The 14,728-nt window shown below is 52.9% G+C and overlaps 3 protein-coding genes across 3 annotated transcripts; 2 read left to right on the top strand and 1 right to left on the bottom strand.

Annotated features, from left to right (window-relative positions):
• Window positions 1-403: 403 nt before the first annotated feature.
• On the top strand, window positions 404-786 carry J4E85_011086 (uncharacterized protein; the record flags this gene model as incomplete). The annotated part of the gene is made up of 2 exons (XM_051475289.1): window positions 404-624; window positions 705-786. The coding sequence occupies 2 exons, from the start codon at window positions 404-406 to the stop codon at window positions 784-786; spliced, it is 303 nt and encodes a 100-aa protein (XP_051320863.1).
• Window positions 787-2,111: 1,325 nt separating this feature from the next.
• J4E85_011085 (uncharacterized protein) lies at window positions 2,112-2,636 on the bottom strand (the record flags this gene model as incomplete). The annotated part of the gene is made up of 2 exons (XM_051475288.1): window positions 2,112-2,228; window positions 2,283-2,636. The coding sequence occupies 2 exons, from the start codon at window positions 2,634-2,636 to the stop codon at window positions 2,112-2,114; spliced, it is 471 nt and encodes a 156-aa protein (XP_051320862.1).
• A 527-nt stretch (window positions 2,637-3,163) lies between these two features.
• On the top strand, window positions 3,164-4,132 carry J4E85_011084 (uncharacterized protein; the record flags this gene model as incomplete). Its single annotated transcript, XM_051475287.1, has 1 exon — window positions 3,164-4,132. One exon carries the CDS (start codon window positions 3,164-3,166, stop codon window positions 4,130-4,132), a length of 969 nt encoding a protein of 322 aa, XP_051320861.1.
• Window positions 4,133-14,728: the final 10,596 nt, after the last annotated feature.

Genomic DNA, 14,728 nt, shown 5'->3' with positions numbered 1-14,728 from the left:
GCTTCTGGTATTCGATCTTGGATGGCGAGACTAATTTTAAACTTTTCGTTCCTAACCAGCGACACGGAGCGATTCAGGCCGCTGTCAATGAGGCGCTGATTTCCGCCGCCCCAATCTCACAGGTAGTAGTGAAGGTGGAAGGGACGGTGAGCGCGGGGAAGTGTGTGTCGTAGCGATCTTTTGCCAACTCGTACTGGCCAACATATCGCACTACTCCGACTTACCACCACTCTCACCACTCCCGCGCGACGCGTCGCAGTCCCCTCGCCCACCAAAATGCAGCACTTCCGAGACTCAGAAATCGAAGTCGACAAGGCCCAAACCCAAGCGACCGTTCGCGATGAGATTGTTAGTTGCGCAGGAGTTCGTCGGTTCGTGAACGACCGGTTCCTCCATCTCTTCCATGCTCCGCAAGCGATGGAAAGGCGCTGGAACCAGTGTTTGCGGCATCTGGAGCGTCGATTCAAAGAGCTCACCACGAGAGTCGCGGCGGATGGAGGGCAGAGAAGGCGGGGGCAGCTACGTCGAAGAGGTCCAAGAAGGTACCGACCCAGGCAGAGAACGTGACGGTAGTATCGACGATATGAGTGATGGCGACCACGTGATCAAAACCATTAAGCTCGAGTGAGTATATCCGCCGCGTGTTCGCAACCTGCCTAGCTGACCTTCACAGAGCGATCATCGAGTGGTTGAAAAGCATTCAGTTTGAGCTCGCCGCAATTGACCGCGCAAGAGCAGAACGAGCCAGAGCGAGACTTCGTGCAGACCCTACAGCCCTATGAGTGACGCGACGAGAGCAGATTCGGCAACGTGCGACCTATCGAGATGCGAAATCATGGGGGGTCTGGAAGAGGAGCCGGATATGTTGGCGTAAGGGCGTTGCTGGGCGGGGTTTCTGTGCAAGACTAGAGTATATTTGTGGTTGGAGTGATCTGACGGTTGGGAGTTGTACATCAAAGAAGACGTCGTAATAATCACAATGGCACACCTGCGGGCAGGGCTCCATGGCGGTGAGGACACATGATGCTTGTGTTAATCTGACCCTCATTTGCCCATGCGCACTTGTACAGAGTTGACTAATGAAAGGCTTCGTGGCTGACCTACATTTCCTTGCAGAGTTGTTAAGAGACCGACTTGATGATCTTACCCGGAGACTCATCCTACCTAGGTACCAACGGCGCAGCTGAGGATGGCATGCATCTTGCGAATGCAGGTGCGAGGCCACAGTCTGAGCCGATGGCCCATCATCTTCCTCGTTGAGATGAGACTAGCAGAAGAGCGCAACGTCTACTCTTGTTTGATTGCGAAGGGCGAGGTGCGCATGATGGGGACCTGGCTTGACACAGTGGCAGCTTTGAGGGTCGTAGCCACCGATAGTGGCCGATGATGAGTAGACGGACGATGCATGTTGGAGCGCGTCTCGATGGAGTTCGTAGGTACCTAGGTAGTCGTCTCTGGTGCCGGCGCCTCGTTGTGACCATACTGATGCAAGGGCGGGCGATCAATGCATAGCCCGACTTCCAGGCGTGAATGCGCTTGCGAGAAGGTCCGAGGTGTTGTTGGGTGGGCGGCATGTCGTGTTTCCGATGTCCGCCCAGAGCCGAGGTCCAGTCTTGCGCATGCCGCCCTTGTGTCCTCCGCGTACACACGTCGATCGCGCAGCAGACCTCACTCAGCGCACTGCTCATTTCAGCCTGAGCTGGTCAATAGGAGGGCTATCTTGTACCCACTTTATGGGACTCTGTCGGCGATACGCGGTGTGGGCACATGAGTAGCTCATGGGCTGCATATGACTGATTCAGCGCGGAAGCTTAATTGCACAACAGATCTTCTACACGTTTGAAAAAGGTATATTGGCGACACAAATGCGCGCATTTTTATCGCATGTACAACCATTTGTCGCGTTTTTTGCAGTTCAGATGGCTGCAGCTTCGCTGATTGGACGACACGACCTTCCCCATCGATCCGCCACATGCTTCCCATGCTCGAATGCTTACACTGAATCAGCTGGGCACTCTGATGAGATGACTCCCGGACTATCCATCGCTGACTTGGCAGAGAAAATTCTCACGAGGGTTGACACAAGCTCCATACCAAGAGCGTTGGCGTGTTCATGCCTCCTTGTAGCGCTTTGCCAGGCTACTCAGTGCTGAACTGGACGCGCCTCGTTTCCTCAGGCTGCTCAAAACTGCGAGGAACAAGAAGTCCTCATCGGTTTCGTCCTTGATCTTGTCATTTGTCAGCCCTACCACAAGATGCAAGGACTAAGTCTTGCGACTTACGTCCTTGCTCTCTCCGCCTTTCTGTTCCTTGGCCTTCTTATCATCCGTCTCATCTTCGCTGCTCCATCCGTTCTCCATGTCTTGTATGATTTGTAGCCCATATGAGGCGGGGGCATACACTTCGTTGCTCGGGGGTGCCATTGTAGTTTCTAGGCCAGGTATAGTCGCGAGCTTGAGGTAAAACGCGATGGCTACGTCCGGCTTGACGTCGCAAAGACGGTCAGCGAAGTCTGGTTTGACATTATGCTCTGCTGCAAATCTTTCTAATCCCCCTGCCTCGACCCAGTCCTCGTACGCTTGCAGCTCTCGAACCCGTCTAATCCTTGGGACGGACTGCTGCTGGGAGGATGACATCGTGTAGGGTGCGCGAACTGTAAGTGCGTGTGCGGGTATGCTTGTGCGTGGTGGTGTGTATGCGTGTGCGAGTATGTTTGCGACTGTGCAGTAGAACGAAGGGTTTTAAGTGCAGTGGCTATGTACCTCTAGAACCATGGTTCTCCTTCCGCAACATCCACAAATTGAACCAGCACTATTAACAATCCATTCATCCTAAACTTCTTAGGGTTCTTTTTGATTGGTATAGTTAGCGACGTCTGTAAGCTTAAGTCCAGGAGATAGCCTTGCTGAAAAGATTAGTTGAGAATCGCAGGATTATAAGGAAAGAGTATTGAAGTACACGTAGAAGGAATCAACGTGAAATGTGTACACGCGTAACCTACGGAAGTTGCACACTGGGTAAATGTTTACCATGCGAGGACCGTTGTCTTGCTCTTTGTCAACCACCGACGGGTTGACCAGCGCCAAAAGCTACACACTTTCGCAATCGCATCCGCATCCCGACGTTTTCATCATACACTCGTAGACACACACACATATACACAATGACAGACCTCGAAGCAGCCCAGTCTGCTTACGAACAAGTCTGGGCGTCTTCAGACTACACCAATGTCTTGAACGCCAGATACATCTTGGCAACAGCCATGCCAGCTGCAACGCAGCCGTGGAGAGAGTTCCTCCGAAGATGCGATCAACTGCTAGATAATGTCGATCCGAATACTAGATGGGACCTCGCGGGAAAGCTACTAGGCAAGAAGAATGGAAAGTTGTTCGGGGATGTCAAGCCAGCATGGACAGAACCTCTTCCTCCCTATCTTTGGACAAGCGGCATCGGACTATGCACGTCCTTTGCGATCGCAACAAACGAGCATGCGAGCATCGATGCCGCTTATATCGAATATCCCGCAGCACATCGCATAGCAAGCAAGTCCGATGAATCCCAATCGGCCGTTGTCATCGATTCTGGTCCGGGCTATGCGTTTGAGCTGGCGGAAGGGGAGTCCATCAGCAATTGGGAGAATCGCTCCGGAAACGTCTGGTGGAGGAACGGCGGTAAGATGATCGAGCCTGTCAACATAGCGACAGCCGAAGAGGCCATGAAGCTGTGTTTGGATCAGCTATGGAAAAAATGCCGATGCCTCTTGGTTCTTCACCGAGGCCCCGTAGTAGATGCCTGCGGCACTTGGGGAGCTATGACAATGTTTTCCGGGTTTCACCGAGCTTTCAGACTTCAAGAAACCGCTCGAGACGGATTTGTCTCGACAAGATACATTGTCTTTAGTAAAGGCAGTCTGGAAGATCTGGACGACTGCATGGCTATCCTTACTGACTGGATGATGCTGCGTCGTCCTCTTATGGAAGAAACAGCGAAGCGTCTCTTGTCTGAGATGCTAGAACTGTTTTCAGATGCATCAGACCTTTGGGGTAGTCCCAGAGTGTCTATCGCGGAGAGGGTGACCGACGATGGAAAAGCGCATCGTAGTTGGCCTGATGCGAAATTCGAGGAGTCGTGAATCAGGCTCGTTTGAGGAGATAGGTAGAGGTACTTCGTGTAGACTTTTGTGGGTACGTTGAGTATGTATAGCTAGCAGTGTCTTTTTGTCATAACGTCGTTCTACGCTCGATGCACCACCACCTTTCGCAAGTTCATGGAGTGCATCGAGAGGTTGAGATGATCTGTCGTCTGATGTCGCCCGAGGCCCGCCCAAGCCCCGCCCGTGAGACTCGGCTATGCCGTGCCCTGGGCGGCAATGGAACTGATGGCTGAGTGTTGGTGGTCTTGGTCAAGATGGCTATGACGTTGATGACAAAGCGGCGCTAGTGCCCATGTAGGCTTAGTGGCACCCGGCCGCGGCCAGCATTCGCTCTGGGTCGGTGCCAGCTCTCACTACCACACCCCCCATGCATGCGCCACAGTCCACCATGTCTTTACAACAGCGCATTACAGTCATGTCGTCCTCCGACCCCATATTACCTCTAGAGCCGGAGATCCCGGTTCTGTTCTGATCAGCAGCCTCAGCGCTCTCGGCGTGACATATTCCGTTGCCCTCCACAAGACCACTCGCCATGCGACTCGCATACGTATACCGGCCCATCGCCCTCCCGCATGCGACACCACGTTAGCATCCAATCAAGCGACTGCAGCACCCAAACGCCCATATAAGACACGGAATCACGTTAAGCAGCAGCACCTTGGACTGTCCAGCATCGCGACGGCCCTGCTCTCGTGCGACGTAGCGCTCAGATCTCCACACATACTACATACACCTCAGACATCGCTCATGTCTAGTCGCTACCAATGGCCCGCCGCTGTCGTCCTGTTCACACCAAAACACGACCGGTCGGGAACTGGGAGACGATACACAGCAGGATAGCGGACGATGGGCGCGGTAGCATCTAATCCGTGGAAGCGCGCTCAACGAAGCCAATGACAGCCTAGTTGAATCAGACGGCTTGATATCGGGTACCGGTGCAGCTGAACACCATATTTAGCCAACACCCGACACGAACCCAAAGGCCTATCCCTCACAACACCTGTCGCGCGCACTCTCTGCAGAACTTTGGACTATCTGCCCAACACGCACGCCCGGTTCCTGTCTCTAGCAGCGACTTGCCGATGTCCCCACTGAGGACGTTACCTGGGCCTTGGAATTAGGCGGAGCTGGTGCTGGGCAAGACAACATGTCTCAGCGTCACCCTTCTCTGATAAGCATCTCAGGCTGAGGCACACCACTGCGTCTTGGTTAAGAGGTTGCGAACAAAGTCGTTTCATGCCACCCGCGACGCCTACAACCTCATCCATGATCGCCAAGTTCACTCCGCAGCCCCCACCATCGGCGCGAGCCCATCCCAACTGCCACCGCCTCGCCCGAGGTCCACCACTCTGTCATCGCCAGCTCTGATCTCACATTGACTGCGCGAAGCTTGTCATCAGTTACAACCGCGTGCTTAGATACCCTGCTGCAGCAGAACGTTATCGTCCTCACGATGGACCGAGTCCACATGACGCGCAGTTGCCAGACCACGCATCGCCCGTTAACCGAACGTCGATCGATGCTCCAGCCGATTGCCCTTACGCCATCCCTCCGGCCTCTCCACATTGCGAGGACGCGTTCTACACCTGGCCACACGATATCATACGCGTCGCGATAGGTTTCCGTCTCCACGACACACATGGCGATCTCGATCGAAGATGGACTGGACACCAAGAGTGGAGTACAACAAGATGGGTGTCACGGGGAATGGCGGTCGCTCCCCGACTGTGGGAGTTTAGGAATTCGACTGGATTGGCACGAGTAGGCTGTAGGTCAACGAAGGGTGAAAAGGCTGACGGCTTCTTACTCAAAGACCGAGTACATGTTGTGCATGGGTAGATCTGCTGCAAGAGTTTGGATAACCCGACGCCTGCTGGTGACTACTCTGAGATGGTTAGGTGTTCATATAGCAGTTCACAATGTTCTGTTTGCAACAATAATAGTCTGTCAAGGCAACATACCCCTATTTTCCACGCAGCCAAGCACCCTGACCGGAATCTAAAGAATCTATCCTGCCTATCTCCTCCGCGTCAACACGACTATTGGTTGTATGGGCGAACTCCGAACGAAAGAATGGTATTGTTGTTGCTACGAAAGACTGTCCCTGCCCCTTTAGTGAATAAGACTTGGTCGATGATCATTCAGACGGGACGCCAACAAGTCAGCGACTGTTGGTGGGGATGGATCAGGTCCGAGAGGAAAGCAGCATTCACAGTGGTAGTCCGTTTCGCTGATCCTGGTTACCCGTCCATTCACTCGGTTGCGTCCAAAAGCTTGAACCCGTCCACGAGCTACCCTCGTCACACATGTGGTACATACCGGATGACCACACGGAGTATCGAGCAACCCATCGTCTCCATTGCACATGCAGCATTCCCCATGGCTGGACCGGAGGGGGTGAAGCTGCTGAGGGCCTAAAGCGAGGTGTTGGGGACAGTAGACCCGTTGGTCGCTGTCGCGACAGGCATTGAAACATTGCCCGCAGCAGATGCTCTTACACGTGCTGAAGACGAGTGGGCCCTTGTCTGGGTCAGTGTCGTGTTCGTGGACGCACTGCGAGATGTTTTTGATGCTGGAATGAGGAGTATCGGACACGCTCCTAAGCCGTCGCCAGCTTTGCTTCGTAATGGTTATGCAGCTTCTGAAGAAATCTACAACCCCCAAAGAAGGCCAACTCTTGTATGTGAACGCGTAAACGCCCAAAAAGCAAAGGAAAAGAAGGATAAGAACATTGGTCTCGACAATGTTGCGTTCGCAGCCCGTTCCTAATGGTACTGGCCAGAAATAGATAGCGAGGACAAGAAGAATGATCGATTCGATAGACCAGAGTTTAGCGGAGCGATATCGCGTGCCAAGGAACCGTCTTTCGAGGTGAGCCATGAAATCCGCACTTGCAATTACCGCGAACCAGATAGTGAGGATGGCATAGAACCCTTGGCCGACGCTTGGACTACGGTAACAGTCCCCTTTGTCGAACACATAGGGCCAAAACAGGCGAAACATTTCTGGCTCCGGTTTGTAGACCGGTCTCGGGGTTTGGGTTGTCAGCATCCATGTGTACGCGGCAGCAGTCAGTGTTTTCCGAAGGCTAGTACCAATGAAGGAAACAGCTCTAGGATGGCCGAGATATTTTTGCTGGCATTTCCAGACCCCATCTTGAATCGCGCGCCTTGAGTCATAGATAAATGACACGATCAAACGCCAAGCTTTTGGTAGCAGGTCGACAAGACACTCCACACCTTGACATATGCCCCAGAGGACTAGCCAACCTATGAAGAGAAGACCAAATCGTCCCACGTTATCGCACAAGTACTCATTGAATCCATCTTGTGAGGTGCGTGTTGGAAGCAAGGACAGATGCGAGAGATCGTGATCATCATACTTTGGAAGAAAGAGCCCGGCAAATAGAAGCAGGACGCCTCCAAGGACGCCGGCTGGCCACTTCTCTACAAGGCTAACCCCGAAGAAATCTTCGATTGACTCTTCCATTTGCAAGAGCTAGTTCGATAGATATTGTCGTGATGTGTCGAGGACTTCTTGTGAGGACTTCTTGTGTAGATACAGTGACGGATCGTTCGTGTGGATCTTTGTAGTTACGTTGAGTGTGTATAGGTAGTTGTAGTTTGTTGTGTTACTTTTGTGAAGTTGATAGCTATACTGAACGGTTTATAGATTATATACAGGTTAGCGAGCATAACTTGAAGGGAACGGCATACGATGTTTACTGACAGAGATTTCTACTGAAGATTCAATACGATGCATTGTGTAAATATAAAGACGGAGCGAAGTCTCGCGAGAAGTTGACAAATTTCACTAGAAAGAGCTATCTAGGTACTGCTCTCGACTCAATGCTGGTGCGAGTAGGCGCTGTGAAATATAGTGTGATGTATACAGAAAACCTCAAGAACAGAAATTAACGAAGACTAGGAGTGTACACTGACTTTAGTATAGGAGAAGAGTAGTCTTAGTCGAGTGGAATATGTTGAGTATTCGCGTGACTAACGTTTTGGAAGGAGTTGTCTACATAAACCCATCAAGGAGGTGATATACTGCTTAATAACTATGTAGCAGTTAGCTCCGCTCGTGCTTCGTCGATTATTGGTCAGACAAGCGACGACGCTTGTCGCTCGCGGTCTACCCACTGCGTCTGTCCTAGTTTCGCCTATCGCTGCCTTGATGGCATACTTGCACATAAGAAGCTATGTTAGTCGTAAGCGAAGAGGAATCCGAACGGAAGCATTGCGGTGGTTTCGATAAGCAGCACGACAAAGAGACTGACTGTTAATATTACGAAGAAGCGACGTGCATTTAAAGTTTCGCTGCATTAACAGACTTAATCTTGCTTCGCGTCTCTTAATCCTATCGCAAGTTTGAGGTGGACTAGGAACACGGGCAATTAGACGAATAGTGTAAGGTCGAGTGCGCAGTTCGAGATGTGTTTATAAATTTCTTTGACGAACTTGTAAAACCATTAACGAGAGAGCTACACTCGAGGCTTTTTGACCTTTGAAGTTCCTGGAAAACGTTGGGACTTGGTAGAAGACTGATGCACCGGTTCTATCTAACATCATGCTTTGAGATATCCCTATGCGCACGTTTGCATCTGGTTCCAAAGATAGGGCAAAGGCGCCGGTGTACGCGACATTCCTATGAGTTAGCGTGTGCTCATACATTAACCGCTTATCTTTCTATGTCCTCGCAATGTAGGCGGACCTAGAATTACATTTGATTACGATAGCCTGTCGATAGAAGTACGATGCAACAACTATGGGCAAGGGGACGGCGAGGGCAATATGCAGTGCTTGACGTACTGCTTGGAAACTATGTGCGATTGGCAGATGTTGCAACAGTTCCTGGGCACAGCATGGAAAGAGGCGCTAACATAGTTACTTCAGGCTATGCCCTTACTGTTTCGTCCTGGCTTCGAAATGCAACGAAAGAACAGATACTATTAGTGTTGGACATTGTTCGGTTCAAAAGGGTGGAGGGTAAGATCTCTAGCTTTCTCTAATCTTCATGAATGGACATACTCGCCTATAGCGACATTAAGAGGCAGTAGACTCTGAAGATTACGAACCTTGTGGTAAGATATATCAGGCTTGGACCGCCACCAGCGAACGCGCCAGCGTGCGCATGGCACTGGATTCGCCATCGTGGAGGTTGCGCTGGGAGGGATTGGAAGTCGCACAGCATCCAAGTCCTTGGAGGTCACCAGAGACCCAACGCCCTTCCCACAGGCCAGATGGATCGTTGGGTGTAGCGATGACTCCGAGAGCCAATAGTCTGAGGCGTTTCACCTGGAATGAGCGATCTACCTCCAGTCCAGACTAGGAAGCAAAGGTACCCCGCGCCATGTTCCCACGAGTTTGAAATGGTCTATGCACAGCCACGCTTCCTTTCTGCGCATGGCTCAGTTGGGGACTGACAGACGGGTAGCACAGCAAAGTTGGAGAGGCGGCGGCAGCAGCAGGATCCAGGACTGTGTCTGGTAACGCTCTGACCTGCTGGTGAGGCGCTGACTAGACCAAGATAGCTCTAGTCGCAGGTAAGCGAGGACGGGCCGCGGAATCCTTGGATGCTCTCAGGCCGCGTGCCGTATTCTTCGCCTCCGCGTCAAGGCGACAAACACAGCGAGTCACCGCGCTTGGGTTTCTGCTACCCGGTCGTCGGAATGACTAGTGAGCGTCACACTCCACGCCGACCGTACTGAAGCTCGAGCATGACGTTCCCGGCTATTGCGCCCCATTTGCAACGGGACGTCCGCGCGAGGAAAGAGCGGGAGGCCGTATCTCGACGCTGGAGAATCGCAGTGGGTGAGATTGTCGTGTAACCATCTTCGCAATGACAGGAAGTGCCGAGCCCGCCATCTTCAAGTAGAGAGTTGCATCTGGACGCGCAGCGCGGAAACGGACCCCTAGACGCCTGCACTCCACGAAGCGGTGAAGGCATTCTCGCAGCAAAGTGGACGAACACGGACTTGATGCGCCATTGAGGGTCAAAGTCTTCCCCAAAGCCGGTCTTTGGTACCGGTCCCGAAAGGTGCGATGATAGACGTGTTCAAGTTGAACTTATTCAGCTATTTAGTCATGTTTCATGCTAAAAGAGAAACTCTTTTTGGCTACTCTGAACTTGCTCGCATGCTCTGTGACCATTGTCGCTGGGTATTCCCCTGAACTGTACCCAATGCGATCGCGATGCGAAACCCCGATGCATGTCCTGCCACATTCTTTCCTGCCTTCTTTCTAGTCTTTGCTCAGCTTGTTGCAGAGGGCGTCACTTGCTAGCGGAAGATGCAGGCCAGGCCGCCTACGCACGACGTAGGCCATGGGCTGCATGTGCAACGCTTCCATTCATCCAGACATGGTGCTTTGTAGTATTGCGCACGTCAGATCTGTGAAGAATCGATATCGTTCTTACCGCATGTTGACCCCCTTACTACTAAACGGCATATCACCCAGATTTCTTTCTGAAGCATGCTGAGATAGCAATCGGTGCAGTCTCGTCCTCACAGCGGAGCATCGGACCTACATCAGCTCTTCACTGCTCCACAATCAAGACTGTATCGCAGAAAAACAACATTCAACGTCGTGTCCCCCGCGCTTCACCCTACCGCCTGGATTGTAAGCGATGCGGCCACGTTACTCGCGCCGTACAAACGCCTACCCGCAGAGCTCAGGTCCCGTTGTATCGGGCTTGACAACTCCTCATGCTTACACCCTGGTTACAAGTTTGGCGAAGCAGAGCGCTGCACCAAGTGGTTCATTCATAGTCCTGATAGCATCACATCCGCCGAGATCCTCCCCAGCGCCGCTACCCAACCCACTATCCATCTTCCCATCTCAGAGGTAGCTCAAGCATCCCGACAGGAGGAAGATGCCCTCGACGTCACTACGACATTGCAAGCAGACATGAGTTGGGTGCCTCTGTCCCCGTCACCAGCCCACCCCTCGCGCACTTTCTGCTACCACAGAGGCTGGCAGGCTCGCTCTAGCGTCGGACATCAGTCGGCACTTTGAGGCCCTTGTGTATCTCGTCTTTCCCAGGGCACGTGAGGGGGATTCAAACAAGCCTACTACTTTGCAGTTGCCACTCCTTCACTGTGATTAGATCACACACTCCAACGCCTGTAATGTTTCTGGCCTCCGTGACAGCCAAATGAGCGGCTACACTCCAATTCGAAGCCATTTTCCAACTACAAACGACCCCCAATTCCATATTGCTCTCTTACGAAAGTTACCCAATGAAAGACGGAAAGCCAAGTTCAGACATGCTCACTCCTCCGCATACCACGTTCTTCCCGCCGATTGAAGCCATTAATGGAACAGGTAATCTTCTCGTCGCTTCTGAGTTCGCACTGGCAGGGTGCGCGGCGTCCTGGTCTGCGTCCCGTTGAATACGGACGTGTTGATAGGAGTAACATCCCCCGGGAAGCACCCACCTAGGCGTTTGGGTGCGCATAGTAGGCGTGAATATCGTCGCGCGGACTGCTCGATGCTGCCCCGATCAAAGGTATGATACTCAGGCGCCAAAGACAAAGAGGGCTGTACCGAGAATGAGCGCATACATTGCGAGACACGGCAGCAAAAGCACACGTCCTTCGCGAAGCTCTGGCGGCTCTTCGGGCGTGGGTTGTGAGGGTGGAGATGCCTTACGCGGTTAAAATTGAATTAGCGCACGTGTCTCGAAAGGGAAAGAAGAAGCTCTACATTTTCGGCGAGCTCATTGATAAGTGGCAGGAGACTGAGGGTCTTGTTTCCAATGGCGGCTAATGATTAACGTCGACCCCATGAAAATCTATGAACTCTTCTTCAGCATCTACTTCGCACCGTCTTCCACATCATCATTGGGGGGAGCGTCTTGCTGTTGGCTGCCTGTTATCGCCGTGGGCCAGCCCACAAAGTTGATCTGGGCCGAAGAAGTACATCGACGCCCCCACGAATACCGATATATCCATGACAATGCTAACCAAGAGCCACCAGTTCAGTGCAGAATAGTACGTTGCCACCATCATGCAAGCCCATGTAAGTTGAACGTCGCTCCCGATAGCGCTGTAGCGTATTGCCAGGGGTCTTGAAAGTAGTCTGGCCGACGAGATAATCGCTCCGCCAGCCACTTGGAAGGGGCTGACCATAGGAACAGACGATGCGTTGCGATGAATCTTACGAGGAATAGCGCGATGAATGCGATAATGATCGTAATGATGATACTGAGCACCTTGGAGAATCGGAAGAACATGAAGATACCTTTTGTCGAGGTTCAGGCCGGAGTCTGCGTTTAGCGCGGTGGGTTGTGTAGGTGAGGACAATGCAAGCACGATCAAGATGAGAGATGATTTCGGGGTTGTGGATTGCAAGCGCGGAGCGCGGTAGAAGCGCGCAATGAACTGGAATGGGTTGGCGTGATGGAGTAGTTGGAAGACGACCCCAGACTCGATCGATATCGTGAAGATGGTCGGACGGCAGAGCTAGAGATGATGGACTGATGCTGCAAGTGCAGTGTTGGCTGCGAAGAGGCCAGCAAGGGTTACGATAAGAGTGTATGTACTGGCCTAGCGAGCGAATGGTGCGAAGATGTGTGAAGAGATCAACAGAAGCTGCTCATGTTCGCGGCGATTGAGGAAAAGATTAGTGAGCAGGCAGCCAGCTGCGTACGCATATTACAACGGAGCGAGCGCGACAAAGAGCGGAAGTCACTAAATCGACGCAGAGACAAACGTGAGAAAGGGGTGTAAGCAAGCATAGCGGCATTGTATTAGTATTGCCGCCAAGTTCCGCGTTGATAGTGGCTGTTTCGACTTCACCTTTCTCGTAACCGGCATGATCGCTAAACACGACGGTACCAAGGAGATCTTTATCTTTGTCTAGGAGTAGCTCTCCATTCTCGCCCTTGGCAACAAAGTTGAAGAAGATAAGCTGATGCGAACGTGAGGAGCCAGAAAGGTTGCGTGGAGGCTGTCTGCATCGGCGGGCTTTAATGCATCGCCTTACGAAGTTCATCGCATCCTTGTGAGTTCCGAGCTTAGTGTGTGATGATGCCTGGCGAAATCTCCCTTCCTTCAACTTGCCGTCAAGCTTTGCTACTGTTGCTATGCCTTTTTCGAGAGTACGTACAACAATCTCGTTCTTCTCGCCTATACATATCTCTATCAATCGTCCAACAACACCAACCTCTCGTGGCTTGTTCTTGAGGAGCAGTTTGGATGTGCAGCCGATCACAGACGTGTCCAAGGTAAATGGGCCACCTGCAGCGTCGCCCGTCATTACCCGCGTCTTGCCGAGACCAGAGAATCCAAAGGGAAGAAGAACAAGGCAGTGGTACTTGCTCTCTGCCAGCTTCGAAGAGAGGTGGAGAACCCATGGCTCCAGCTCAGCTCAGATGTCGCCCGGTGTGGCGTCGTGGGAGAATAAGCGGTCGAGTTGAAAGGACTTGTCATCTAGCGTGACCTTGTGCGTACGGAGATCAGGAACAAAGCGCTTGTGCGGCGTAGGGTTCGTCTGGCGCCAGATGCCCTAACGCGCTACAGAACTTTGGGGTTTCTTCAGCCCATCGTAGCGCGCTTGTATCGTTTTGGCTGTCTCTTTCGGGAGATCGGGTTCCTCGCATCTGTCCTCTGCGCCGAGGTTGTAGCCCAGCGTCGGGGCGTTTGATGCAGGGGCCTGGGGCTCTGGACGGAAGGCTTGCTGGCCCTCACCCGGAGACTGTTGTTCGTGGTCCTGTTGGGTTTTGAACCTATCCCGGAGGCTGTAATTCGTGATGGTGGGGGGTCGTAGGAGACCTCGTTGCAATCGGCTTAGTCAGGAGAACGAAGGTTCCTGGGCCTCTTCCGAAGGCTGCTGTGCGCGGTCATGTTGGGTCGTCGGAAAACTCGGTGCAGGCGGCTGCGGATGTAGTTCGAAGGCTCGATGCGCGGTCAAGCGCTCTTGGGTTCGGAGGAGGTCATCTACACGCGTAGTCGTTTCTGGAATCTGTTTCGGTCAATCGCTGTGTCCATATTGCCGTACAAGCACATACCTGTCTGTCGTCGGCATACGCGGAATGGTCATTCTCTTTGGTTCAAACGAGACTTGCCGTGTCCGGCCCTCAGCAAAGACGTCCCGAAGCCTGGCCTACGTGATGGCAGTATAAGCAAGGCGGGCTAGGGCGATAGCAGCCAGCTGCTCGACAGAAGGCAGGCCCTGGGGCACGTTGCTGTCTTGGTCGATCATCGCGGTGGGCTGTGACGCGCTACATATAGTAGGACCTGCCGGGGAAAGGCTGCGCAGGCCGAGACATGTAGCAGCACGCACGTTGCCGGCGCCGTTGTCGCGGCGGCCCGGGCTGCTGCATCCGGCCTTGGAGGTGACGAGAAGGCATGTCGAGCATGTATGAAGCAATGGGAGGAAGAGCAGCTAGGGCCACAGAGCTCCATGGTCTCGTGCTGCGCCTGGCCTTCACGCGCGTGTCGCGACCCGTCGACGTCGGGCGATGACGCACTAGTGGAAGCGAGACTGCGCCACGCTGATTTGGTACTGGCGTCAAACCTCCATGCATGCTCGATATAGCACCCCTACACTCACTCGTGACGAACCAGTCCAT

This window comes from Alternaria conjuncta (genome assembly GCF_024043145.1).
Source record: "Alternaria conjuncta strain BMP 0040 chromosome Unknown scaffold_30, whole genome shotgun sequence".
Classification (NCBI taxonomy): Eukaryota; Fungi; Ascomycota; class Dothideomycetes; order Pleosporales; family Pleosporaceae; genus Alternaria; species Alternaria conjuncta.
The sequence above is the reverse complement of the archived record's forward strand: the minus strand, read 5'-3'. Positions and strand labels throughout refer to the sequence as shown.